Source organism: Pogoniulus pusillus, chromosome 33 (assembly GCF_015220805.1).
Source record: "Pogoniulus pusillus isolate bPogPus1 chromosome 33, bPogPus1.pri, whole genome shotgun sequence".
NCBI lineage: Eukaryota > Metazoa > Chordata > Aves > Piciformes > Lybiidae > Pogoniulus > Pogoniulus pusillus.
The window spans coordinates 13,639,364-13,665,498 of NC_087296.1; the positions used below are offsets into that span (position 1 = coordinate 13,639,364).

The 26,135-nt window shown below is 51.5% G+C and overlaps 1 protein-coding gene across 1 annotated transcript in view; it reads left to right on the top strand.

Annotated features, from left to right (window-relative positions):
- The window catches only part of LAMA2 (laminin subunit alpha 2), a 554,587-nt gene that overhangs the window by 316,683 nt on the left and 211,769 nt on the right, over window positions 1-26,135 (top strand). Inside the window, exons 21-24 of the mRNA XM_064170111.1 lie at window positions 5,502-5,682; window positions 13,623-13,759; window positions 20,470-20,706; window positions 24,470-24,613. Of these exons, the coding sequence (XP_064026181.1) occupies window positions 5,502-5,682; window positions 13,623-13,759; window positions 20,470-20,706; window positions 24,470-24,613 (699 nt within the window). The remainder of the gene's footprint in view (window positions 1-5,501; window positions 5,683-13,622; window positions 13,760-20,469; window positions 20,707-24,469; window positions 24,614-26,135) is intronic.

The following is a 26,135-nucleotide window of genomic DNA, read 5'->3' on the forward strand; positions in this document are numbered from 1 at the left end:
CCCCTGGCACAGCCTGAGGCTGTGTCCTCTTGTTCTGGTGCTGGCCACCTGAGAGAAGAGAGCAACCTCCCCCTGGCCACAACCTCCCCTCAGGTAGTTGCAGACAGCAATAAGGTCTCCCCTGAGCCTCCTCTTCTCCAGGCTAACCAATCCCAGCTCCCTCAGCCTCTCCTCGTAGGGCTGTGCTCAAGGCCTCTCCCCAGCCTCGTTGCCCTTCTCTGGACACACTCAAGTTCTGTGCACTAAAAGCTCAGGCTCAGAAGACCTGGGAGAATGCTTCCCCACTCCGAGGCTTCCCATAGTGCCTATCTCAGAGTCACTCGGGTGGGAAAAGCCCTCTAAGACCATGGAGTGCAGCTGTCAGCCCAGCACCACCACAGCAGGTCAACCTGTCCTGAGGTGATATGGCCACACGGTTTTTGAACACCCCAGGGATGACAACTCCACCACCTCCTTGGGCAGTCCCTCCTCAGCTTTCCTGTAGGCTCCCTGGAGGTGCTGGAAGGCTGCTGTAAGCCCTCTTGAAAAAACACCTGCTAGTGTTTGTCCTCCTCTGGCAGGCTCCAGGTTCCATAACATATGGTTCACACAATCCATATCACAGGCCACAGGGTGTTAGGGGTTGGAAGGGGCCTCTGGAGATCTCCTAGTCCAACCCCCTGCCAGAGCAGGACCACAGGATCTAGTGCAGGGCACACAGGAACACAGCCAGACAGGGCTGGAAAGGCTCCAGAGAAGGAGACTCCACAGCCTCTCTGGACAGACTGTGCCAGGGCTCTGGACCCTTACAGTCAAGAAGTTCTTCCCCATGCTGTAGTTTCCACCATTGCTCCTTGTCCTATGCCAGGGCACAAGTGAGCAGAGGCTGTCCCTGACCCCCAGCCCTCAGCTAGTGACAGACATTGCTCAGGTCCCCTCTCAGCCTTCTCCTCTGCAGACTAAGCAGCCCCAGGGCTCAGCCTCTCCTCAGCAGGCAGTGCTCTCCCTTGCAGACAGGAGCTTTTAGCCATTTCACATCTATTACCTAAGGATGTTGCCCACACAAACCCTTGACATGCTCTGCTAGAGGAACACAGTGTAACAGCAGCTTACAAAGCCTCCTGTTTCCTCTCTGCCACGCAGGAGCATCTCTTTTCTTCAGTACATGGGCTTCTTAGAATTGGAGTGTAAACAAGCTGCCAACGAGGGCTTCACCTGGGGCTTCACCTGGGGGGGTTGCATGACTGACCCAAATGTCTTGGCGTGTGCAGAGCTCCTGACAGAGCTCAGTCCAGCATGGCAGTGATCTTGAATTCCTCCATGCAGTGTGTGCAGTGCTAGTATCAAACTTCTCCTGGCTTTCATCATTATAAAGAGAATTTGTGAGCTCCTAGCAGAGTTTCTGCTGAGAACTGAGCTGCATGGGCATGCAGTGGTTGCTTTCCCACACTAATCCTGATGTGTGGCCTGGGAATTCTGCATGTGCACATCTCTGAGTGTTTCTTCCCCTGGAAAAGATTTTCTGAGAGACAGTTGATGTGTTTCATTGAACCTCAGAGTTTAATTATGCAGCTTCCAGTGGTTGTTTCTTTTTTTCCTCTCATGGTTTGTCACACACAAGTCTTTAATTGGCAAAACATCTTCATGTAGAGTTTGGAAATGGAAATCAATCTGATTGTTTACTGCCTGCACAATTAAGCATTGGCTTAGGTTCATGTGGCTCTTCAGGCCAAATTCCAGACTCACAGGTTGCATTAGGTTGGAAGGGACCCTCGAAGGTCCAACCCCCCCTGCAGACAGCAGGGACACCTCCAGCTAGATCAGGCTGCTCAGGGCTGCATCGAGTCTCATCTTGAATGTCTTCAGGGATGGACTCTCCACCAGATGCCTGGGCAGCCTGTTCCAGTATTTCACCACCATCATTGTGCAGAACATCTCCTGATGTCCAACCTAAATCTCCCCTGCTTCAGTTTCAAACCATGGTCCCTTGTCCTGTCACTGCAGACCCCTCTAAGCAGTCCCTCCCCAGACTCCCTGCAGGTCCCCTGCAGATATCTGCCCATAGATGTGGTCTCTTATGCTGACAGCTCTCAGCAGTCTCTCTTTGGGAATGCAGGACTTCAGCACTAGCCTCAGAGATCTGATTTCAGGACTTTTACATGGGAACCTGCTGAAATCTCTCAGAATTCACCTGCACAAAGAGGTAGAGGTTCCACTCTGGAACAAATCCATGTGGAATCTAAGCCTGCAGCAACTCTGACTTGAAAAATCTGTGCTGAGTAAAGATCGCAGTATGACACTATCACAGTGTGTATAGGGTTAACACTCCTGGGGGAGTGACCCTGAACCTGACCCTAGGGGTCTTGGCCCCTCCTCAGGGGTGGGCCACACTCCAGGTGATGGTTAGCCCACTCCCCCCACCTCCTGTCTTTTATACCACAGGAAGTGGGGGGAGTGGGCTAACCATCACCTGGAGTGTGGCCCACCCCTGAGGAGGGGCCAAGACCCCTAGGGTCAGGTTCAGGGTCACTCCCCCAGGAGTGTTAACCCTATACACAGTGTCACAGTGTCACAGTGTCACAGGATCACAGTGTCACAGTGTCACAGTGTCACAGTATCACAGCATCACAGTATCATCAGGGTTGGAAGAGACCTCACAGATCATCAAGTCCAACCCTTTAGCACAGAGCTCAAGGCCAGACCATGGCACCAAGTGCCACGTCCAGTCCTGCCTTGAACAGCTCCAGGGACGGCGACTCCACCACCTCCCCGGGCAGCCCATTCCAGTGCCCAATGACTCTCTCAGGGAAGAACTTTCTCCTCACCTCCAGCCTAAATCTCCCCTGGCACAGCCTGAGGCTGTGTCCTCTTGTTCTGGTGCTGGCCACCTGAGAGAAGAGAGCAACCTCCTCCTGGCCACAACCTCCCCTCAGGTAGTTGCAGACAGCAATAAGGTCTGCCCTGAGCCTCCTCTTCTCCAGGCTAACCAATCCCAGCTCCCTCAGCCTCTCCTCGTAGGGCTGTGCTCAAGGCCTCTCCCCAGCCTCGTTGCCCTTCTCTGGACACGCTCCAGCATCTCAATGTCCCTCCTAAACTGGGGGGCCCAGAACTGAACACAGCACTCAAGGTGTGGTCTAAGCAGTGCAGAGTACAGGGGCAGAATGACCTCCCTGCTCCTGCTGGCCACACCATTCCTGATGCAGGCCAGGATGCCACTGGCTCTCTTGGCCACCTGGGCACACTGCTGGCTCATGTTCAGGTGGGTATCAATCAGCACCCCCAGATCCCTCTCTGTTTGGCTGCTCTCAGCCACTCTGACCCCAGCCTGTATCTCTGCATGGGGTTGCTGTGGCCAAAGTGCAGCACCCTGCACTTGGAGCTATTGAACTCCATCCCCTTGGACTCTGCCCATCTGTCCAGGGGGTCAAGGTCCTGCTGCAGAGCCCTTCTGCCCTCCAACCCAGCCACATCTGCCCCCAGCTTGGTGTCATCTGCACACTTGCTGATGACTGACTCGATCCAGCACCACCTGGCTGGGTCACAGGGTAGTATATTGTAAAGGCAAACATCTTCCAACTTATTACATTCATATTCAATACCAGTAAGCTTTTGAATAGCTCATTTTTAACCTTCCCTTTCCAAGCTAAGTCTCTGATAGACTTTTACTGCTAAATCTTGTTCTACCAATTTCCAGTAAAATCAGGAGTGTGGGTTGGATTTCAATATCCTCTGGTAGTCCTCATGCCTGAAGTAAAGTTGAGAAGTGCTCTCATTTTAAGTCTAGCTCAAGAGTGAGATGAGAATTTGAATATCAAGTCCAGTTTGCTCTTAGCAGCCTTTGTTGGCTGGGGCAGAGAAATCCATGGGGTATGTTCATGGCAAGCTTTGTGCAGAGCTCTGTGTTACAGGTTAGAAACAAGGATGTGTCTCCCTTCCTTTACAAGTACTCCACTAGTGGAGTTGAGGAGGCAATGTATGGTTGTAGTTGGCAGTGTATGGTTGTAGTTGGCAATGTATGGTTGTAGTTGGCAATGTATGGTTGTAGTTGGCAACATCCATTCTGGCTCTGTAGGAATTTCATGGGTGCCAAAAAAAGTGAAGAATCAAAATAGAAGACAAACCAAGCAACTGAGGCTCATTGATTACTTCCAGACCTGAGCCAAAGATGATTTTCATCTTAAAGCATTCCCACTCTTTGCTCCTAGTAGTACAAATATATTGTGTCTGTCTTCTTCTAAAGTTATTCCTAAAGCTCATCCAAAAGAAGTGCCCTTGAAGTGCAGGAGACATATGCAGGCACTGCCCCTGTGCAGAACAGACAACATCTGCATGTTCAGAGGCTTTCCACTTGAATCAGTCTCTGGATGCAGAAGTTCAGTTCACTCTCTGGGCAACAAGCTCTGCTTGATGTAGTCTTACAACCCAGGCACAGGGTATGTGCATGGTATTTCAGTCTTGATCTGCTCATGCTCTATTGTATTTAAAATCATAGAATCAAGCAGGTTGGAAGAGACCTCCAAGATCATCCAATCCAACCTAGCACCCAGCCCTAGACAATCAACCAGACCATGGCACCAAGTGCCTCAGCCAGGCTTTGCTTGAACACCTCCAGCAATGGCTACTCCACCACCTCCCTGGGCAGCCCATTCCAATGCCAATCACTCTCTCTGCCAGCAACTTCCTCCTAAGGCAATACCTTCCTCCTGGTGCTGACAGACAGTCCATTCCTTGTTGGGCTTAGGGACATGCAGCCTCAAAGCAAATGCACTGAATTGCAGACTCAGAATTGCCTGGGTTGGAAAAGGCCTCTGAGGTCATCCAGTCCTGCCACCAACCCAACCCCACCATGGCCACTAAACCATGTCCCACAGTGCCATGGCCACACCTTTCTTCAACACCTCCAGAGACGGGGACTCCACCACCTCCCTGGGCAGCCTGTGCCAATCCCTGACCACTCTTGCAGCAAAGAAACTTTTCCTCATCTCCAACCTAACCCTCCCCTGGCACAATTCCAGGCCATTTCCTCTCCTTCTGTCACCTGAGACTAGGAAGAAGAGCCCAACCCCCACCTTTCTCCACCCTCCTCTCAGGGAGCTGCAGAGAGCAATGAGCTCTGCCCTCAGCCTCCTCTTCTCCAGACTAAACCCCCTCAGCTGCTCCTCCCCTGCCCTGCTCTCCAGACCTTTCTCCAGCTTTGCTGCCCTTCTCTGGACCTGCTCCAGCTCCTCAATGTCCTTCCTGGAGTGAATGCCTCAAAACTGAACCCCGGATTGGAGGTGCAGGCAGCAGTGTTACCTGATGCTATTCCTTAGCTAACAGCCTGAAGTCTTTACTCTTTCTGAGCTGTATTTTTAGGGTACTCAGTGCCCTTGCCCCAGGGTTTTGCTCTTGGATCTGTTAAGAGAAGGCATTTCAGCGACGAAGAGGAGCCAACCACCCTCATCTCCTCACGCTCTCAGCTCGTCCTCCTTTCTCCTGCTCATCATTTCACCTCCCATCTGCTCTTCCTCTCTCTGTGGCAGCCTGAAACGTTTGGGTTACAATCTGCAAGAGGATGCGTGCCCTGCAACTGCAACTCTTTTGGTTCCAAGTCCTTTGACTGCACTGAGGACGGGCAGTGCTACTGCCAGCCCGGAGTGACGGGCAAGAAGTGCGACCGCTGCGCTCACGGCTTTTACCGCTTCGAGGAAGGAGGCTGCACCCGTATGTAAAGTCTTTCTTGCCACTTTTAGATTGATTGGTTTGCTTGTTTCTTCACTTTTATTGCTTGCCTGCTTTGGGATTGGCACACAAATTTTCCTGACAGGTAAGGATGTTCCTAGACAGCCCTGTAAATCAGTTGGCAGGGATGGTGATTGGCAACAACAACAGCTAAACCCAAGCCCTGCTATTTTAAGGTCGGTTTGTTGCTCATCTGCCACGTTTAGAAAGAAGAGAAATGCCCTTTTCCCTGACTGCTTTTTGCCAAAACAATTTCCCTGAAGTTCCTGTAGTTTAATTGTGGTCAGAGGATCCTAGAGGGCTGTTTAAGGTGCTTGCCAAAGCGCATCAGCTTGAGGAGATGTGGATGGGGGAAAACAAGGAAGGAAAAAAAGGTGTGGGGGGAACTCCTTTTGCTTCTGGGGGGAACTCCTTTTGCTTCTGGGTTTTTTTTTCTTGCTGTCCTGCCAGGGCTGATCCTTTTTTATTGAATTTCATAGAATCAGAGGCTTATTCTGGCTGGACAGGATCTCTAAGATCATTCAGTCTAAACTTCAACCCAGCACCACCATGGCCATCAAACCATGTCCTCAAGTGCCGTGGCCACAGGTTTCCTGAACACCTCCAGGGATGAGGACTCCACCACCTCCCTGGGCAGCCTGTGTCAATCCCTGACCACTGCTGAAGGATCATTGAGGTCCTGAGACCCAGGTGTATGCAGCATGAGCCAATCTCACCTGCACTGCTGATACACCTTAGCTCAGGCTGAGCTGTAGATCCTATTTGAAACCATTATGCTGCAGTGTTGTCTGCCATGGGAAGGGAGAGCTCAGAAACTCTTCACCACCTCAAATTGCAAATGCATTGGCACCTTGAAACAGGGAAGGATTAGTTCATAGGCTCACTGGTGAGAAAGCTTGGAAAAAAAATGCAAATGCAGTTCTAAAGCCATATAGAGATGCAAAAAAAGAGTAGTTTATTGTCATGGTTAGTCTCTTTTGCCACCATTTCTCAGTTTTAAAGCACATCACTATTGTGGAAGGCTCCAGGGAGACCTCAGAGCAGCCTTCCAGTACCTGAAAGGGGCTATGGGAGAGCTGGGAAAGGACTTTTCACAAGGGCTGGGAGTGCCAGGGTGAGGGACAGTGGCTTTGAGCTGGCAGAGGGGAGAGTGAGACTGGAGAGGAGGAAGAAATTCTTGGCAGTGAGGGTGGTGAGACACTGGCACAGGTTGCCCAGGGAGGTTGTGGATATCCCCTGCATGGAGGTGTTTGAGGCCAGGCTGGATGAAGCCTTGTGCAACCTGGGCTTGGTTGGAGGTGTCCCTGCCCATGGCAGGGGGCTTGGAACTAGATGATCTTTAAGGTCCCTTCCAACCCAACCCATTCTGTGGTTCTATGAATCTCTGACATACTACATGTTGTTAATTTCATCCAGTTGTGTGAGGGCAATGAGAGATTAATGAGATGACACATTACAGCTTTGGCTGCTTTGACTGCTCACTTGGCAAATGAGAGAGTTTAACAGTGCTGAAATGGGAGAGTGGTGTAAATCCAAACACTGCTTTCAATAGAAATCCATCTGCCTGTGGCCATCTAATGTTTTAGAGGGGATTGAGTCCAGCATCAGTAAGTTTGCAGATGACACCAAGCTAGGAGCAGCTGTGGAGCTGTTGGAGGGTAGGAGAGCCCTGCAGAGGGACCTGGCCAGGCTGGATGGGTGGGCAGAGGCCAATGGGATAGATAGTAGGCTGAAGATGAGCCAGCAGTGTGCCCAGGTGGGCAGCAGAGCCAATGGCATCCTGGGCTGGCTCAGGAGCAGTGTGGGCAGCAGGACAAGGGAGATTCTTCTGCCCCTGTGCTCAGCACTGCTCAGGCCACACCTTGAGTGCTGTGTCCAGTTCTGGGCTCCTCAATTCCAGAGAGATGTTGAGGTGCTGGAAGGTGTCCAGAGAAGGGCAGCAAGGCTGGGGAGGGGCCTGGAGCACAGCCCTGTGAGGAGAGGCTGAGGGAGCTGGGGGTGTGCAGCCTGCAGCAGAGGAGGCTCAGGGCAGAGCTCATTGCTGTCTGCAGCTGCCTGCAGGGAGGCTGTAGCCAGGTGGGGTTGGGCTCTTCTCCCAGTCAACCAGCAATGGAACAAGGGGACACAGTCTCAAGTTGTGCTGGGGAAGGTCTAGGCTGGATGTTAGGAGGAAGTTGTTGTCAGAGAGAGTGATTGGCATTGGAATGGGCTGCCCAGGGAGGTGGTGGAGTCACTGTCTCTGGAGGTCTTCAAGCAAAGACTGGATGAGGCACTTAGTGCCATGGTCTGGTTGACTGGATAGGGCTGGGTGCTAGGTTGGACTGGATGAGCTTGGAGGTCTCTTCCAACCTGCTTGATTCTATGATTCTGTGATTCTATGATTGCCACAGCACTTAAAGAGATTCAGGAAAACCCAATTATTAAAAGTCCCAAAGTTAGTACAAGAGCTGGAGAGCAATTCTGGTCTCAAAATGCTGCCTTTTCTTCCCTCCACACACACTTATTTTTAGTAGGCTTTTTATGTATGCCTTCAAATGACAAAAAATAGAAAATAGGAAGGGGGGAAAAAAGGAATTGAATTATGAATCACAGAGAAAATCAGAAATTTAATAAAAGTCTATCCAATCCTGCCAGGAAGGAAGTGCACAAAAATGAATTCCACAGAGACAGTTAACTATCAGATAAAATCTTGGACCTCTTTTATCTACCATTTATCCAAAAAGGAATAGGATTTGAGTTTGGTTTTTTTTTTCCCCTTCTGCAATAAAAAAGAACATAAAGCCTTAAAAAGAAAAAACAAACCCAACAAACCAACCCTGAAGCATCATCACTTAGCTCTGACATTCTAACAGCAAGGATACAAAAGAGATTTCTATGTCTCTGCTCCTTGCAACACATGCGTTGTGCTTTTCCATGTTCTGTTTGATAGTGCTAAAAGCAAGAGTGCAGGGAACCTTGCTGCAGCTCTCTCTGCCCCTCTGTGCCTTTTTGAACCCATTTTATGTGAGAACTGGAAGCCCACAGAATCACAGAACCACAGAGTCACAGAACCACAGAGTCACAGCATCATAGAATCATAGAATCACAGTCACAGAATCACAGAACCACAGAATCAGAGAGTCACAGAATCATAGAATCATAGAATCACAGTCACAGAATCACAGAACCACAGAATCAGAGAGTCACAGAATCATAGAATCATAGAATCACAGTCACAGAATCACAGAACCACAGAATCAGAGAGTCACAGAATCATAGAATCACAGTCATAGAATCACAGAACCACAGAGTCACAGAACCACAGAATCACAGAACCACAGAGTCACAGCATCATAGAATCATAGAATCACAGTCACAGAATCACAGAACCACAGTCACAGAACCACAGAATCACAGAGTCACAGAATCATAGAATCACAGTCATAGAATCACAGAACCACAGAGTCACAGAACCACAGAATCACAGAACCACAGAGTCACAGCATCATAGAATCATAGAATCACAGTCACAGAATCACAGAACCACAGTCACAGAACCACAGAATCACAGAGTCACAGAATCATAGAATCACAGTCACAGAACCAGAGTCACAGCATCATAGAATCATAGAATCATAGTCACAGAACCATAGAGTCACAGAACCACAGAGCCACAGAGTCACAGAACCACAGAGTCACAGAATCATAGAATCACAGTCACAGAATCATAGAATCACAGTCACAGAGTCACAGTCACAGAACCAGAGCCACAGAACCACAGAGTCACAGAACCACAGAGTCACAGAATCATAGAATCACAGTCACAGAATCATAGAATCACAGTCACAGAGTCACAGTCACAGAACCAGAGCCACAGAACCACAGAGTCACAGAATCAGAGAGTCACAGAATCACAGTCATAGAATCACAGTTACACAATCACAGAACCACAGTCATAGAATCACAGTTGCAGAATCACAGTCAGTCACAGAGTCACAGAACCACAGAGCCACAGAATCACAAGAGTCACAGAGTCACAGGGTCACAGAATCATAGTCACAGAGTCACTGAATCAGAGTCACAGAATCACAGAATCACAGTCACAGAGTCACTGAATCAGAGTCACAGAATCAGAGTCACAGAATCACAAGAATCACAGAGTCACAGAATCACAAGAATCAGAGTCACAGAATCACAAGAGTCAGAGAGTCACAGAATCACAAGAGTCACAGAGTCACAGAATCACAAGAGTCACAGAGTCAGAGTCACAGAGTCACAGAATCACAAGAGTCACAGAATCACAGAATCACAGTCACAGAGTCACAGAATCACAAGAGTCACAGAGTCACAGAATCACAGTCACAGAGTCACTGAATCACAAGAGTCACAGAATCACAAGAGTCATAGAGTCACAGGGTCACAGAATCATAGTCACAGAGTCAAAGAACCACAGAATCACAGTGACAGAGTCACTGAATCAGAGTCACAGAATCACAAGAGTCACAGAATCATAGTCACAGAATCACAGATTCAGAGTCACAGAATCACAGAATCACAAGAGTCACAGAATCACAGTGACAGAGTCACAGAATCACAGAGTCACAGAATCCCAGTATCATCAGGGTTGGAAGAGACCTCACAGATCATCAAGTCCAACCCTTTAGCACAGAGCTCAAATCAGAGTCACAGAATCACAGAATCACAGTCACAGCATCACCGTCACGGAACCACATCTAATTCCTCTCACTGAAATATCCCAGCTAGGCTCAAACTAGCACACACCTAACCCTTCAAATTAACTAAACCCTGGCACTAAGTGCCTCCTGGTAAACACCTCCAGGGATGAGGACTCCACCACCTCCCTGGGCAGCCCGAGAAGAGCTGTCACAGCCCAAAGGCTCAGTCTCCCAAGGAGAGTTGCATTCTGCAGCACCTTCAAGCCCCAGTGTGTCAAATGATTTTATGCAGCATGCAAAATGTCTTGTGCCTGGTGTGATGGAGGCCAAACTTGCTCTTTTCTTTGCCTGGTACCTTATTTTGAAAGCAGTGATGGGGAGAAATAAAGGTAAGTTCTTAGCTGGCCTATAGATGGGAGTTCTGTCTCAGCCCATCTCTTTCCCCCCCCCCTAGTTTTGTTTTGAAGTATTTCATACAGTAGAGGCAATGAACATAAACACAGCCCTCAGCAATCAGCATCCTGGTGCACTGCCCTGTAAATACTGAGATTCTCCCTCAGAGAGCCATAGTTTGCTTATGAAGCTTTTGCAATGCTGGTATGAAAGTAATCAGAATAATCACAGAATCACAGAGTTGCTTTGGCTGGAAGATCATCAAGTCCAACCTAACACTGCCATGCCCATCTAACCATGTCCCCAAGTGCCATGGCCACGCAGTTCTTGAACCATGCACCAGTTCTGCTTCTCCAGGCCATCAGGTGTCTTGTGCCCCATATCACTGACACACCTTGACCCTCCATTTGCCACCAATGAGCTCTTTATAGTGCATTAAGAGCAAGAACCACTACTGGAACCACTTCCAAATGCAAGGCACTTGTAATTGGATAAAATCTGCAAAGAATCCCAGTGCCCTGTGTAGAGACACATTGCTGATGTCCTCCCCAGGCACAGAGTCATAGAATCATGTTGGCTGAAGAGCTTTCAGGCAAGCAAGTCCAGCCATTAAGCCAGTCCTCACAAGTCCCTCTGCATAGAAGCAGAGAATGGTTTGGGTTGGAAGGGACCTTAAAGCTCATCCAGTTCCAAAACCTTTGTCATGGGCAGGGACACCTCCCACCAGCCCAGGTTGCTCAGGGCCTCATCCAACCTGGCCTTGAACACCTCCAGGGAAGGGGCAGCCACAACCTCCCTGGGCAGCCTGTGCCAGTGTCTCACCACCCTCAAGGGAAGGGGCAGCCATAACCTCCCTGGGCAGCCTGTGCCAGTGTCTCACCACCCTCAAGGATGGGGCAGCCACAACCTCCCTGGACAGCCTGTGCCAGTGTCTCACCACCCTCAAGGGAAGGGGCAGCCATAACCTCCCTGGGCAGCCTGTGCCAGTGTCTCACCACCCTCAAGGGAAGGGGCAGCCATAACCTCCCTGGGCAGCCTGTGCCAGTGTCTCACCACCCTCAAGGATGGGGCAGCCACAACCTCCCTGGACAGCCTGTGCCAGTGTCTCACCACCCTCAAGGGAAGGGGCAGCCATAACCTCCCTGGGCAGCCTGTGCCAGTGTCTCACCACCCTCAAGGAAGGGGCAGCCACAACCTCCCTGGGCAGCCTGTGCCAGTGTCTCACCACCCTCAAGGAAGGGGCAGCCACAACCTCCCTGGGCAGCCTGTGCCAGTGTCTCACCACCCTCAAGGAAGGGGCAGCCACAACCTCCCTGGGCAACCTGTGCCAGTGTCTCACCACCCTCAAGGGAAGAGGCAGCCACAACCTCCCTGGGCAGCCTGTGCCAGTGTCTCACCACCCTCATTCTAAAGAATTTCTTCCTTATCTCCAGTCTCAATCTCCCCTCTCCCAGCTCAAAGCCACTGTCCTTGGACCATCCTGTCACTCCCAGCCCTGTCAAAAGTCCCTCCCCAGCCCTCTTGTAGACCCTCTTCAGGCACTAAAAGGTCTCCCTGGAGCCTTCTGTTTTCCAGACTGTGAAGGCTTCACATTTATATGTGTTTGAGCATTTCCACCACTGCCCTTGGCAGCATGCTCCAGGGCTGGATAATCCTTTGTATGAAGAATTCTTTTCCTCATACCCTGCCTACAAATACATGGAATCTGGAAAATGGGAGTGGAATGGGGAAAGAACCTGAAGCACTCTGCCCCTTAAGAAAGAACTGCCTGCAGCAGCAGGAATTTCAGCTCAGACTGGCCAAAGAGGTTAATTACCCTGCAGGCTCCCTGCATGGAGGGCTCAAAGGCAGGACACCATAGAATCATAGAATGACAGAATCAACCAGGCTGGAAGAGACCTCCAAGCTCATCCAGTCCAGCCTAGGACCCAGCCCTATCCAATCAACCAGACCATGGCACTAAGTGCCCCAGCCAGTCTCCTTTTAAACACCCTCAGGGATTAGGACTCCACCACCTCCCTGGGCAGCCCATCCCAATGCCAATCTCTCTTGCTGTGAAGAACTTCCTCCTAACATACAGCCTATACTTTCCCCAGCACAACTTGAGACTGTGTCCCCCTGTTCTGTTGCTGGTTGCCTGGGAGAAGAGGCCACCCCCACCTGGCTACAATGCCCCTTCAGGTAGTTGTAGACAGCAATGAGGGCACCTATGAGCCTCCTCTTCTGCAGGCTGCACACCCGCAGCTCCCTCAGCCTCTCCTCATAGGGTTTATGTTCCAGACCCCTCCCCAGCCTTGCTGCCCTTCTCTGGACACCTTCCAGCACCTCAACATCTCTCTTGAATTGAGGGGCCCAGAACTGGACACAGCACTCAAGCCATCTCAGAAGCCTCAGCACTTTAACAGCCCATACCTTGATTTTTCCCACTCTGTCCTCATTGCAGTTACTTCAGCCTCAGCTGACTTCCCTGAGAGAGTCATTGGACACTGGAATGGGCTGCCCGGGGAGGTGGTGGAGTCGCCGTCCCTGGAGCTGTTCAAGGCAGGACTGGACGTGGCACTTGGTGCCATGGTCTGGCCTTGAGCTCTGTGCTAAAGGGTTGGACTTGATGATCTGTGAGGTCTCTTCCAACCTTGGTGATCCTGTGATCCTGTGATCCTGTGACACTGTGATACCTCTGCTGCACTGCTCCTGGTTTGAGTTTCCCTGGGTGTGCTCTGCCTTTGCCGCTTCGCTGCATCGACAGATAGCTGAGAGGTCACTGCGCAGCGAGGGCTTGGGTGGGACGATCTTAGCCCTCTTAGGCTCTGCTCTGCAGGTGTCACACAAAGGGTAACTCTCCCTCTGCTTTGTGTTTTGCTGCCTGCCACACAGCCTGTGACTGCTCCCGCTTTGGCAACAACTGCGACCCCCTCAGCGGGCGCTGCGTCTGCCCTGCCGGCACCGTCGGGGAGATGTGTGACAGGTGTGCACCCAACCACTGGGGCCATGACATCGTCACTGGCTGCAAGGTGAGTGGCTCTCTGCTTTACCTCTTTCCCATGGGGTAGGTTCCTGTGGGAATGCAAAGTGAGGAAGGATAACAGCAGGCAGATGCTGAGCTTGGTTCCCAGCAGCTGCTGGCCACCTTATCTCTGCAAGGATAGATGGTGGACACCTCGTTAGTGAGGCAAACAGGGCACGGCTTGTGCTGATGGAGTGGGTTGTCCTTGACTGATTATGTAGGCATGTGCCTTGTGGCCCTGAGGGAGAGATTGAGAGCCACAATGGTCGCTAAAGGTCTCTGGCATAGCTCACATTGAGTGGTCTGGAGCCCATGTGGCATTGCCTTTGGCCACACTGATCTGTGGGCCCTTGGCCACATTCCCGTGGCAAGCTGAGCAGTGTTCTGCAGTAGTTAGGAACTGGCTGGAGGGCTGGACCAAGAAAGTGGTGGTGAATGGTGCCACATCCAGCTGGCAGCTGTCACTAGTGGTGTCCCTCAGGGATCTGTGCTGGGCCCCATCCTCTTTAACACCTTCATAGATGACCTGGATGAGGGCATGGAGTCAGTCATCAGCAAGTGTGCAGATGACACCAAGCTGGGGGCAGATGTGGCTGGGTTGGAGGGCAGAAGGGCTCTGCAGCAGGACCTTGACTGCCTGGACAGATGGGCAGAGTCCAAGGGGATGGCTTCAATAGCTCCAAGTGCAGGGTGCCACACTTTGGCCACAGCAACCCCATGCAGAGACACAGGCTGGGGTCAGAGTGGCTGAGAGCAGCCAGACAGAGAGGGATCTGGGGGTGCTGATTGATACCCACCTGAAGATGAGCCAGCAGTGTGCCCAGGTGGTCAAGAGAGCCAGTGGCATCCTGGCCTGCATCAGGAATGGTGTGGCCAGCAGGAGCAGGGAGGTCATTCTGCCCCTGGACTCTGCACTGCTCAGACCACACCTTGAGTGCTCTGTTCAGTTCTGGGCCCCCCAGTTTAGGAGGGACATTGAGATGCTTGAGCGTGTCCAGAGAAGGGCAACGAGGCTGGGGAGAGGCCTTGAGCACAGCCCTACGAGGAGAGGCTGAGGGAGCTGGGATTGGTTAGCCTGGAGAAGAGGAGGCTCAGGGCAGACCTTATTGCTGTCTGCAACTACCTGAGGGGAGGTTGTGGCCAGGAGGAGGTTGCTCTCTTCTCTCAGGTGGCCAGCACCAGAACAAGAGGACACAGCCTCAGGCTGTGCCAGGGGAGATTTAGGCTGGAGGTGAGGAGAAAGTTCTTCCCTGAGAGAGTCATTGGACACTGGAATGGGCTGCCCGGGGAGGTGGTGGAGTCGCCGTCCCTGGAGCTGTTCAAGGCAGGACTGGACGTGGCACTTGGTGCCATGGTCTGGCCTTGAGCTCTGTGCTAAAGGGTTGGACTGGATGATCTGTGAGGTCTCTTCCAACCCTGATGATACTGGGATACTGCAATACTGTTTGTCACCTGTAGTGTTGCAGACAGGAGGTGGGAGTGGGCTAAGCCTTGCTCCTGGGGTCAGGTTCCAGACCGCCTCCCAGGAGGGGTTAGCCCTTAACAACTGAGCACCACAGATCTGCTGTCGCAGGTAGGCAGCCTGAGACTCCTCACAGCCTACCCGCGCTGCTGCCACACTGAGTCAGTGTCCTCCTTGAGCCTGGTTTCTTGTAGCTGTGTTCAGTGGGGTTGAGGAGAACACCACAGCACTGTCCAGCCAGAGAATCACAGTTGGAAAAGACCTCTGGGATCATCCAGTCCAACCATCAGCCCAACCCCACCATGGCCACTAAACCATGTCCCACAGTGCCGTGGCCAAAGGTTTCTTGAACACCTCCAGGGATGGGGACTCCACCACCTACCTCCCTGGGCAGCCTGTGCCAATCCCTGACCACTCTTGCACCAAAGGAATTCTTCCTCATCTCCAACCTAACCCTCCCCAGCACCATTTCAGGCCATTTCCTCCCATCCCATCACCTGATAGAGGGAGAAGAGCCCAACCCCCAGCTCAGTGCAGCCTCCTTTCAGGAAGTTGTGGAGAGCAATGAGGTCTCCCCTCAGCCTCCTCTTACCTGGGCTGAACACCCCCAGCTCCCTCAGCATCTCCTCAGCAGCTCTGTTCTCCAGACCCTTCCCCAGCTTTGCTGCCTGTCTCTGGACACACTCCCAGGGCCCCAAACCTGAACTCAAGATGTGGCCTCACCATTGCCGAGTATGGGCCACAATCACTTTCCTACTCCTGCTGGCCACACCATTGCTGATCCAGGCCAGGATGCTGTTGGCCTTCTTGGCCACCTGGGCACACTGCTGGCTCATGTTCAGATGGCTCTCAGCCAGCACCAGGTCTTTCTCTGCTGGGCAGTTTCCAGTCACTCTGCCCCAAGCCTGGAGCGTTCATGGGCTTGTTGTGACCCAAGTGCAGGACTTGGCTCATGGCCTTGCTGAACCTCATACACTGCCCTCACTGATCCAGCCTGTCCAGGTGCCTTCACAGAGCCTTCCTGCCCTCCAGCAGATCCACACTGCCACCCAATTTAGTGCCATCTGCAAACTTACTGAGGGTGCCTCAGTTCCCTCATCCAGATGATTGCTAAAGATGTGAGTCAGGAGTGGCCCAGCACTGAGCCCTGGGGAGCACACAGCACTGCTTAGCTGTAGAGTTACAGGGACCTGACAGTGCCTTTACAGAACAAACTTACTTTGGCCCTAACTGTGGTACCAGTGGAGACTTGTACTGGAAGCTGACCCAAGGGGAGCTTCAACTTGTGCATAGAAGTCAGTGAAGTAAGCAGCCACCTTTAGGTGTAAAGTGTGCTGGCTTCCTAAGTTCTTGGAGGGGAAATAAACCTTCTTAGCCTTAAACTCCTTTTTCCAGTGTTTGACACAGAGTTAAAAAGCAACCAGAAGGGAAGAAAGTCTGCAACCACCTGCAGGGAGACTGTAGCCAGGTGGGGTTGGGCTCTGCTGCCAAGCAACCAGCAACAGAACAAGGGGACACAGCCTCAAGATGTGCCAGGGGAGGTTCAGGCTGGATGTTAGGAGGAAGTTGTTGGCAGAGAGAGTGATTGGCCCTGGAATGGGCTGCCCAGGGAGGTGGTGCAGTGGCTGTGGCTGGAGGTGTTGAAGCCAAGCCTGGCTGGGGCACTTAGTGCCATGGCCTGGTTGCTTGGCCAGGGCTGGGTGCTAGGTTGGACTGGATGAGCTTGGAGCTCTCTTCCAACCTGGTTGATTCTATGGTTCTGTGAAAAGGAGAAGAAAGGCAGTAACAGTATGTCAGAGTCCATGCAAGCTGTTGCTGATGTCCTGCCCTTCACTTAAGGGGAGCAGTATTCAGCTAAGGTTGAAAGCTGTTGGCAGTGAGCATCTTGTGCAGTGGAAATGCCCTTTCCTCTCTGCTGCTCTGGCTGGAGCTGAGGGATTCAGAGGACTGCTGCAATTACTCCAGCAATCTGAGCCTTGTCTGAACATGGTCATAGACCATTAAGGCTCTTTCTTGAACAGGCTGTTTGTCATGTAGCTCAGGCTGCAAACTAATTACTGAGAATGATTTCCTTTTTGCATTTATGGAACACTCCTCCTGTGAAACCTCTGCTGTGCCACTGTGATACAGGCTCTTGGCTTCTGAAACCAGCTTAATGAGGTTGAAGACCTCTGTTTGAAGTCTGGAGTGTGTTCTCTGATTGTCTTTTATGCTTGCACATTAGGATGACAGCTCTGTGGCACCATCTAAATTAATAATGATCTATCAGCCCACATCTCTTTCAGGCTGCAGCAGCTAATTCCTGCAAAGTGAGATGTGAATCTCCTGCCTTGCACTCTGCAGGAGATCTCCAGGGCTGTCCAAACTCAGGGAAATAAAGAGCAGTGCTCCAAGCTGCTTGCTCACAAACCAAACTATCTGATGGGTATTTAGGATTTGCTGTGGCACACCAAGCTGCTCCAGGGTGTGGGGAGCAATTTGCTTTCCAAGCTTTGTCACAGAATCTGGGAATTGTTTGGGTTGGCAAAGCCCTCTGGGATCTCCCAGTCCAACCAGCAACCCAGCATCACCATGGCCATTAAACCGTGTCCCCAAGTGCCATGGCCACAGGTTTGTTGAACACCTCCAGGGATGGGGACACCTCCCTGGGCAGCCTGTGCCAAGCCCTGACCACTCTTGCACCAAAGACGTTTTTCCTCATCTAATCCTCATCTAAATTATCTAACATTTCCTCACCTAAGACATTTTTCCTCACCTAACCCTCCCCTGGCATAATTCCAGGCCATTTCCTCTCCTTCTGTCACCACACAGACCAACCCCCACCTGGCTCCAGCCTCCTTTCAGGGAGCTGCAGAGAGCAATGAAGTCTCCCCTCAGCTTCCTCTTCTCCACACTAAACTCCCTCAGCTGCTCCTCCCCAGCTCTGCTCTCCAGACCTTTCCCCACCTTTGTTGCCCTTCTCTGGACACACTCCAGCACCTCAATGTCTTTATTGCAGTGAGGGACCCAAAACTGAACCCAGGAATCAAGATGTGGCCTCCCAAGTTCTAATGTTCCCTGTGGCATAAGATTCTCCTGGCAGAAGTCTTTCTTGTGTTAGGTAGTAGTCAAGGAGTATCACAGGATCACAGTATCACCAAGGTTGGAAGAGACCTCACAGCTCATCAAGTCCAACCCTTTAGCACAGAGCTCAAGGCCAGACCATGGCACCAAGTGCCACGTCCAGTCCTGCCTTGAACAGCTCCAGGGACGGCGACTCCACCACCTCCCCGGGCAGCCCATTCCAGTGTCCAATGACTCTCTCAGGGAAGAACTTTCTCCTCACCTCCAGCCTAAATTTCCCCTGGCACAGCCTGAGGCTGTGTCCTCTCGTTCTGGTGCTGGCCACCTGAGAGAAGAGAGCAACCTCCTCCTGGCCACAACCTCCCCTCAGGTAGTTGCAGACAGCAATGAGGTCTCCCCTGAGCCTCCTCTTCTCCAGGCTAACCAATCCCAGCTCCCTCAGCCTCTCCTCGTAGGGCTGTGCTCAAGGCCTCTCCCCAGCCTCGTTGCCCTTCTCTGGACATGCTCAAGCATCTCAATGTCCCTCCTAAACTGGGGGGCCCAGAACTGAACACAGCACTCAAGGTGTGGTCTGAGCAGTGCAGAGTACAGGGGCAGAATGACCTCCCTGCTCCTGCTGGCCACACCATTGCTGATGCAGGCCAGGATGCCACTGGCTCTCTTGGCCACCTGGGCACACTGCTGGCTCATGTTCAGCCAGTAGTGAAACAGAGCTCCTGGTGTTCAGGAAAGATTGACCTTCACTACAGAAGGTCTTTCTAGGTCACAAGAGAGGTGCTCTAAATGCTCATGGGATGAACAGATTTGCTTAGAAACACAACCCACATTTCCCTCCTCTGTGGCCTCAGTTTCAGCAAGCCTCTCTATGTCTATCATAGAATGGGTTGGGTCAGGAGGGACACTAAAGATTAGCAAGTCCCAACCTCCCTGCCATGGGCAGGGACACATCCCACTAGCCAGGATGCTCAAGGCCTCATCCAAGGTGGCTTTGAACACCTCCAGGGAGGTTGTGGAGCACAGAAGCACCCAATGTGATCAAAGATCACATTGGGTGCTTCTGTGCTCCACAACCTCCCTGGGCAACCTGTGCCAGTGTTTCACCACCCTCAACCTGTGCCAGTGTCTCACCACCCTCAACCTGTGCCAGTGTCTCACCACCCCCAACCTGTGCCAGTGTCTCACCACCCTAAACCTCTGCCAGTGTCTCACCACCCTCACTCTAGAGAATTTCTTCCTCCTCTCCACTCTCCCTTTCCCAGCTCAAAGCCATTGTCCCTCGTCCTGTCACTCCCAGCCCTTGTCTACAGTCCCTCTCCAGCTCTCCTGTAGCCTCCTTCAGGTACCTGAAGGCTGCTCTAAGGTCTCTCTGGAGCCTTTATTTCTGTCCTTTGGTAGCTTGTGCTCGTGGCACAGAGTTTGCTTCTATAAGCTGCTCTTCTCCAGATGAGATTCTGGTCACATCAGTGGTCACAGCAGATGTCCTGTGGTAATTCTGCAGTCCAGTCACAGGAACAGCACTGAGGCATCCCTCAGTTCTTTCAATGCCTGCTGCTTTCCCTGATGCTGCCTTCTGTATCCAATATGTAGACCCCCCTGGAAATTCACCTATTTCTGTCCTTCCCTGCCCATTCAAGTCTCATTCTGGGAGCCAATTTACTCCCCAGTACACCACACGACTAAATCTCTGTCCCTCATAGTGAAAGTTAGTGCCAACTATACTGGTCTGATGGATGAGTAATAAACCTTGAACTAGATTCCACTGGGACCACTGCCCCTGAGCAATGCCAGCTATAGCAAGGTGGTGCCTTGCAGAGGATTTGCATGCAAAGTCCTTTTCAGACAGCACTTAGAGCTTTTCAGCTAACTTTGCCTGCAAAGTAGCCTCCTGGCCTTGACCCTTTTAGACTTGATTTCACTGCCTAAGTTCCCACTGGTAAGTAACATCTGTCCAAGAAGGAAATGGTGTTGTAAATGTAGTTTAGTGTGATTGGTTGACCCTTGTTGAATCAAGGTAAATGCCTGCCCTGCTAACTCAGATCTGTTCCCTTCAGGCAGTGCACACTCACTGCTGCAGTTGATCTATTGACACATGAAAGAGCTGAGTTGCCTTTGTGTTTTGGTGCTGTTTTGGTGCTTGGGTTGCTTTTACAGAAACACAGTTGTGATTTTCTCCTTGCTTCTCTCATGTTCAGCCCTGTGACTGCAGCCCGGTTGGAGCCCTGAGCTCTCAGTGTGACTTGAAAACAGGCTGCTGCTTCTGCCGCCCTGAGTTCTCCGGGGATAAATGCACGGAGTGCAGGTCAGGCTACTGGAGTTACCCACACTGCGTCGCCTGTCAGTGCCTCCTGGCGGGGACTGATCCACAGAGCTGTGATGCAGAGATGGAGAAGTGCTCCTGCAGCGATGCTACTGGCCAGTGCAGCTGCAAGGTAGGACAGTGAAGGCTGAAAGCTGATCTTAGAGCTGCTGAGACATTTATCGGTACTTGCTTGTTGCAGAGAGGTGGTGGTGGTGGTTCTCATGGTGCCTTTGCTAACTGCTGTGGGAGCAGTGTGACACCTGAGTGCTTCTCAGTTGCTTTTTCACATGCTGACACTTTGTAGAATCACAGAATGGTGGCTGTGGGAAGTGGACCTCTGGAGATCATCAAGTCCAGCTTGCCTGCCAAAGTGGGACCACCTAGGGCAGGTCACACAGGAACATCTGCAGACATGGAGACTCCACAACCTCTCTGGGCAGCCTGCACCAGGGCTCAAGCACCCTTAAAGGAGCCCTTCCTCATGTTTAGATGGAACTTCTTATGCTCATTCTGTGCTAGTTACCCCTTGCCCCATCTCTGGACACCACTGAGTAAAGCCTGGTCCTGTCCTTCTGACATCCACCCTTTAAGTATTGATTAGCACTGATGAGATCCCCCCTTAGTCTCCAACTAAAATGCCCCAAGCCCCTTAGCCCTTCTTCCTAAGGCAGACATTCTTGTCCCCTGATCATCTTTGTAGCCCTTCCCTCTGAGTTGAAAGAACAGGCTACATGGAAGGACTTTAATTAGATTGTCAGGGACCTGTGTTGAGGGCCATGCTCTCTACCTTGGTCTGCTTATTTCTGACAGTCTATTTCTCATCACCCTACCCCCTAAGTCTCTTCCTAGAACAGTCTCTATGCAGTGGCACAAATGTTTGCTTTCTGGCTTTATGCAGGCCCCTTTCAAGGTACATGATGTGTTCCAATCCCTCTAATCATCCTGATGCCCCTGTGCTGGGTTAGCTCCAGTGTGTCAGTCTCTGTCTTTTAGCTCTTGAAGCACTAATTAGAAAGAAAAGGGCTTAAGGCATTGCTGGCTGGAAATGTTTCTTTGTTGGTGTTTTTTTTAAGGCCAATGTAGTTCCTTCTGTGCTTCTGCAGGTGAAAGCTAACAGTATAAAGTCAGCTAAACATTAGAGGCAAGAAACTACAGTTGCATGCAACCCAAATGCTCAGCAAGTGAAATGCAGAGTTCATGACATAAAGTGGACAAGTAATGCAGAATAAAGTCAGTGCTTTTGATTACTATCTTTTGCCCACAGAAGTTAAATCCAGGGCTGAATTGAAGCCTAGAGCTGCCTGAGTTCCCCCTTGTGTGCAACTTTCTGCAATGGGTTATACATTGGAGAGGCTGGGTTGTTAGAAAATGATCACTGCTCTGAGTTCAACCTGCTGAGCTAGCTGCAGACAGCAGCTTCCAGAGAGCTCAGGAGCCCTGTGCCTGGCAGTCGAGTCTGCATCGAGAGAAGTGTGGGCAGCAGAGCAAGAGAGAGGCTCCTGCTCCTTTGCTCTGGTGCAACCCCAGCTCAAACCCTGCCTCCAGTTCTGGTGGCCCCAGCAGAAGAAGGACACACAGCTGCTGGAGTGAGGCCAGAGGAGCCCACAAGGATGATCCAAGGGTTGCAGCAGCTCTGCTGTGAGGACAGGCTGAGGGAGCTGGGACTGTGCAGTCTAGAGAAGAGAAGATTCCAGGGAGACCTTAGAGCTGCCTGCCAGTGCCTGAAGGGATCCTGCAGGAAGGCTGCAGAGGGACATTTCCTGAGGGTGTCTAGAGACAGGACAAGGGAGGATGGTTTGAAGCTGAGGGAGAGCAGGGCTAGACTGGAGCTCTCCAGTACAAGGATGGTGAGACAATGGAACAGGTTGCTCAGGGAGGTTCTGGATGCCTCCTCCCTGGGGGTGTTCAAGGGCTGCTTGGAGGAGGCCTTGAGCAGCTGAGTCTAGAAGAGAGGTGTTGCAGCCCATGGCAGGGGCGGGGGTTGGTGTAGATGGTCTCTAAGGTCTCTTCCAACCTGAGCTATTCTGTGATTCTATGAAAATCTGAGTGTGTATTTACTGATAGTTACATGTGCAGAGGAGGCTTAAAAACACTCATCATGTTGGTTCCTTGTATTAGCTTTGGCAAGTGGAATTTGTTTAGATTGCCTTCTTCACATTACTCTCATGAGAGAAAAGTGGAGGGGCAGGAAAAGCCAAGCAGGGCTCTCATGGTGGTCATTGCTCATTAGAAGCCTCAGTCTGGGTGTGAGCTGGATTTGAAAGGCTCTGCCTAAATGGTTGTGTAACTAGCCCTAGCTGCTGCAGCTTTTTATTTGGACTAATTGAAAAGTGGAAATGAAAGCATTGCCATTACAGCAGGGAAACACTGCAGCCCTGTTAATGCTGCTCAATCAGGTGGAAAGCAATCAGGAGGAGGGGAAAGCTTTGGCTCCCCAGCCTTTGCCTTAAAATCTATTGCACAGCAGCAACGTTTAGCCCTCCACCTTCAAGGGTTTAGCTTGTCAGAGCTAATTCCTGTTCAACAAAAGGCTGCATTAGCCCTGGCAGTTTCAGCAGGACTTCCTTCTTCTTAGCTTACCAATCAGTTACTGAGCAGCTCAGGCCCAAAGTGGCATTTGCTGTCAGTGTGAAAGCAGCACCCTTTGCTCAGAGCTTCTCAGCAAATGCCAGTGCCTCAATGGCATTAACTGTGTCTGTTTGCATACACACAGGATGAGAAGCTGGAAAGTTCCTTGGGTGTTTCTTTGTGATGATTATTATTTCTTTCTGCACACTGTTGCTGTCATTCCTGAGTGGTTTTCTCTCTCTCGCTACGAGGTCAGCGTGAACCTTAGAATCATAGAATCAGTCAGGGTTGGAAGGGACCACAAGGAGCAGCCAGTTCCACCCCCCCTGCCATGCCCAGGGACACCCTACCCTAGAGCAGGCTGCCCACAGCCTCAGCCAGCCTGGCCTTAAACACCCCATGGCCACAACAACCCCATGCAGAGATACAGGCTGGGGTCAGAGTGGCTGAGAGCAGCCAGACAGAAAGGGATCTGGGGGTGCTGATTGATACCCACCTGAACAGGAGCCAGCAGTGTGCCCAGGTGGCCAAGAGAGCCAGTGGCATCCTGGCCTGCATCAGGAATGGTGTGGTCAGCAGGAGCAGGGAGGTCATTCTGCCCCTGGACTCTGCACTGCTCAGACCACCCCTTGAGTGCTGTGTTCAGTTCTGGGCCCCCCAGTTTAGGAGGGACATTGAGATGCTTGAGCGTGTCCAGAGAAGGGCAACGAGGCTGGGGAGAGGCCTTGAGCACAGCCCTACGAGGAGAGGCTGAGGGAGCTGGGATTGGTTAGCCTGGAGAAGAGGAGGCTCAGGGCAGACCTTATTGCTGTCTGCAACTACCTGAGGGGAGGTTGTGGCCAGGAGGAGGTTGCTCTCTTCTCTCAGGTGGCCAGCACCAGAACGAGAGGACACAGCCTCAGGCTGTGTCAGGGGAGATTTAGGCTGGAGGTGAGGAGAAAGTTCTTCCCTGAGAGAGTCATTGGACACTGGAATGGGCTGCCCGGGGAGGTGGTGGAGTCGCCGTCCCTGGAGCTGTTCAAGGCAGGACTGGACGTGGCACTTGGTGCCATGGTCTAGCCTTGAGCTCTGTGCTAAAGGGTTGGACTTGATGACCTGTGAGGTCTCTTCCAACCTTGCTGATACTGTGATACTGTGATACTGTGTGATACCTCCAGAGACACTCCAACCAGCTCCCTGGGCAACCCATTCCAGGCTCTCACCACTCCATGGTGAAGAACTCCCTCCTGCTGTCCAGCCTGCATCTCCCCACCTCCAGCTTTGCTGCATCTTGCCTTTTCATGTGATTGCATTTTCATTCCTTTTAAATGTTCTTTCTCTTGCAGGTGAATGTGGAAGGTGTCCACTGTGACAGGTGCAAGCCTGGTGCATTTGGCCTCTCTGCCAAGAACCCACTTGGCTGCAGCAGCTGCTATTGCTTTGGCATGAGCACGCAGTGCAGCGAGGCAAAGGGGCTGGTGCGCATGTGGGTGAGTAGGCAACTGCTGAGCCATGTAATGTGATAATGTTGTTTCCTGCTGGCATCTTTTAGTCAGGCACTGAGAGGTAGCTAGAAAATGCCAAACATTTAAGCAATCATTTTCCTCTGTGTCCTCTAGAAGTGGAGAGAGCAGTGTGCTCCATTAGCCAAGCAGGGTCAAGGTGTTAAATAAGTAGGTAAGAAATGCAGTGAGAGGATAGCTGGCATCAAGCTGGAGGAAGGCTACTAAAACCCAGGAGAGGACAAGCTGGCCATGTGGGGATATTATACAGTCCATAATCACTGCTGCACAGTACACAGCTGCACAGAATCACTCAGTGCCAAGTTGGAAGGGACTCCAAGCATCATCTGGTCCAGCCTTTCAATGTAATAGCAGCACAGCAATGCACTGGCCCAGCACCCTGTCAAACTGGAGCTTCAGACTGTCCAGTGCAGAGGAAAATGCAGTTTAGCCAGGTGTGTTCAGGGGTCCCAGATGCTTGTGGTCCAGCAGAGATCTCCCATGGTTCAACTGATCTGTTTCTTCTTGGGTTTGGTATTGATTTTTTTAAAGAGCTTGTTGAAGCTGCATTTAAATCCAGGAGAGGGAGGGCAGAATCCATCAGACGGATGGAAAAGCTGGAAAGGTCTGCTCCAGCTGGGACACCTCTCAACTTGACTCAGCTGCTCAAGGCCTCGTCCAACCTGGCCAGGGAGGGGACATCCACAACCCCCCTGGCAACCTATTCCACTGTCTCACCACCCTTGTACTGAAGAACTTCTTCCTCAGCTCCAGTCCGACCCTGCTCTGCCTCAGCTTCAAACCATTCCCCCTTGGCCTGTCTCTAGGCACCCTAAGGACAAGTCCCTCTGCAGCCTTCCTGTAGGATCCCTTCAGGCACTGGCAGCAGCTCTAAGGTCCCCCTGGAGTCTTCTCCTCTGCAAGCTGCACAGTCCCAACTCCCTCAGCCTGCACTCCATCCCTTGGGTCCCCTTTGTGGCCTCCTCTGGCCTCTCTCCAGCAGCTCTGTGTCCTTCTTTAGGTGTTCATGGTGGGGTCTCAAGAGCAGAGCAGCATTTCTTGATGTCTAAAGTAATAAACAGTGAATTATGGACATGACAGCAACTGACTCAGGGCTGGCAGCATTAGGAAAGCTTCCATGTCTGATCAGTCCTTAGATGCTGCTGTGGATGGAAATGCCAAGAGGCTTAAAGCCCACTGCAGGCCTTGGCTGTTTCCTTGTTCCCTGATCCCTCTCTGGTGAACAGCCTGTTGAGGGGGTGAGTGTTGAGGATATGACTCTGCACTTGCTTGCTTTGTTCTCCTCACTCTTGAGGGGAAAGCAATTTTGATCCCAGCCCCTTGCAATTGTTCCCTCACTTCCTGTGGTACTTCCATCAGCACAGAATTACTGAGGCTCTTACTACAGTTCTTCATCTAAGGACTGATTTCTGTATCATGCTATTGAGACACTTTCAACAAGGCTAAGCAGATGACAAGTGTCTAAGTGTCCTCCTTACAGTTGTCAGTA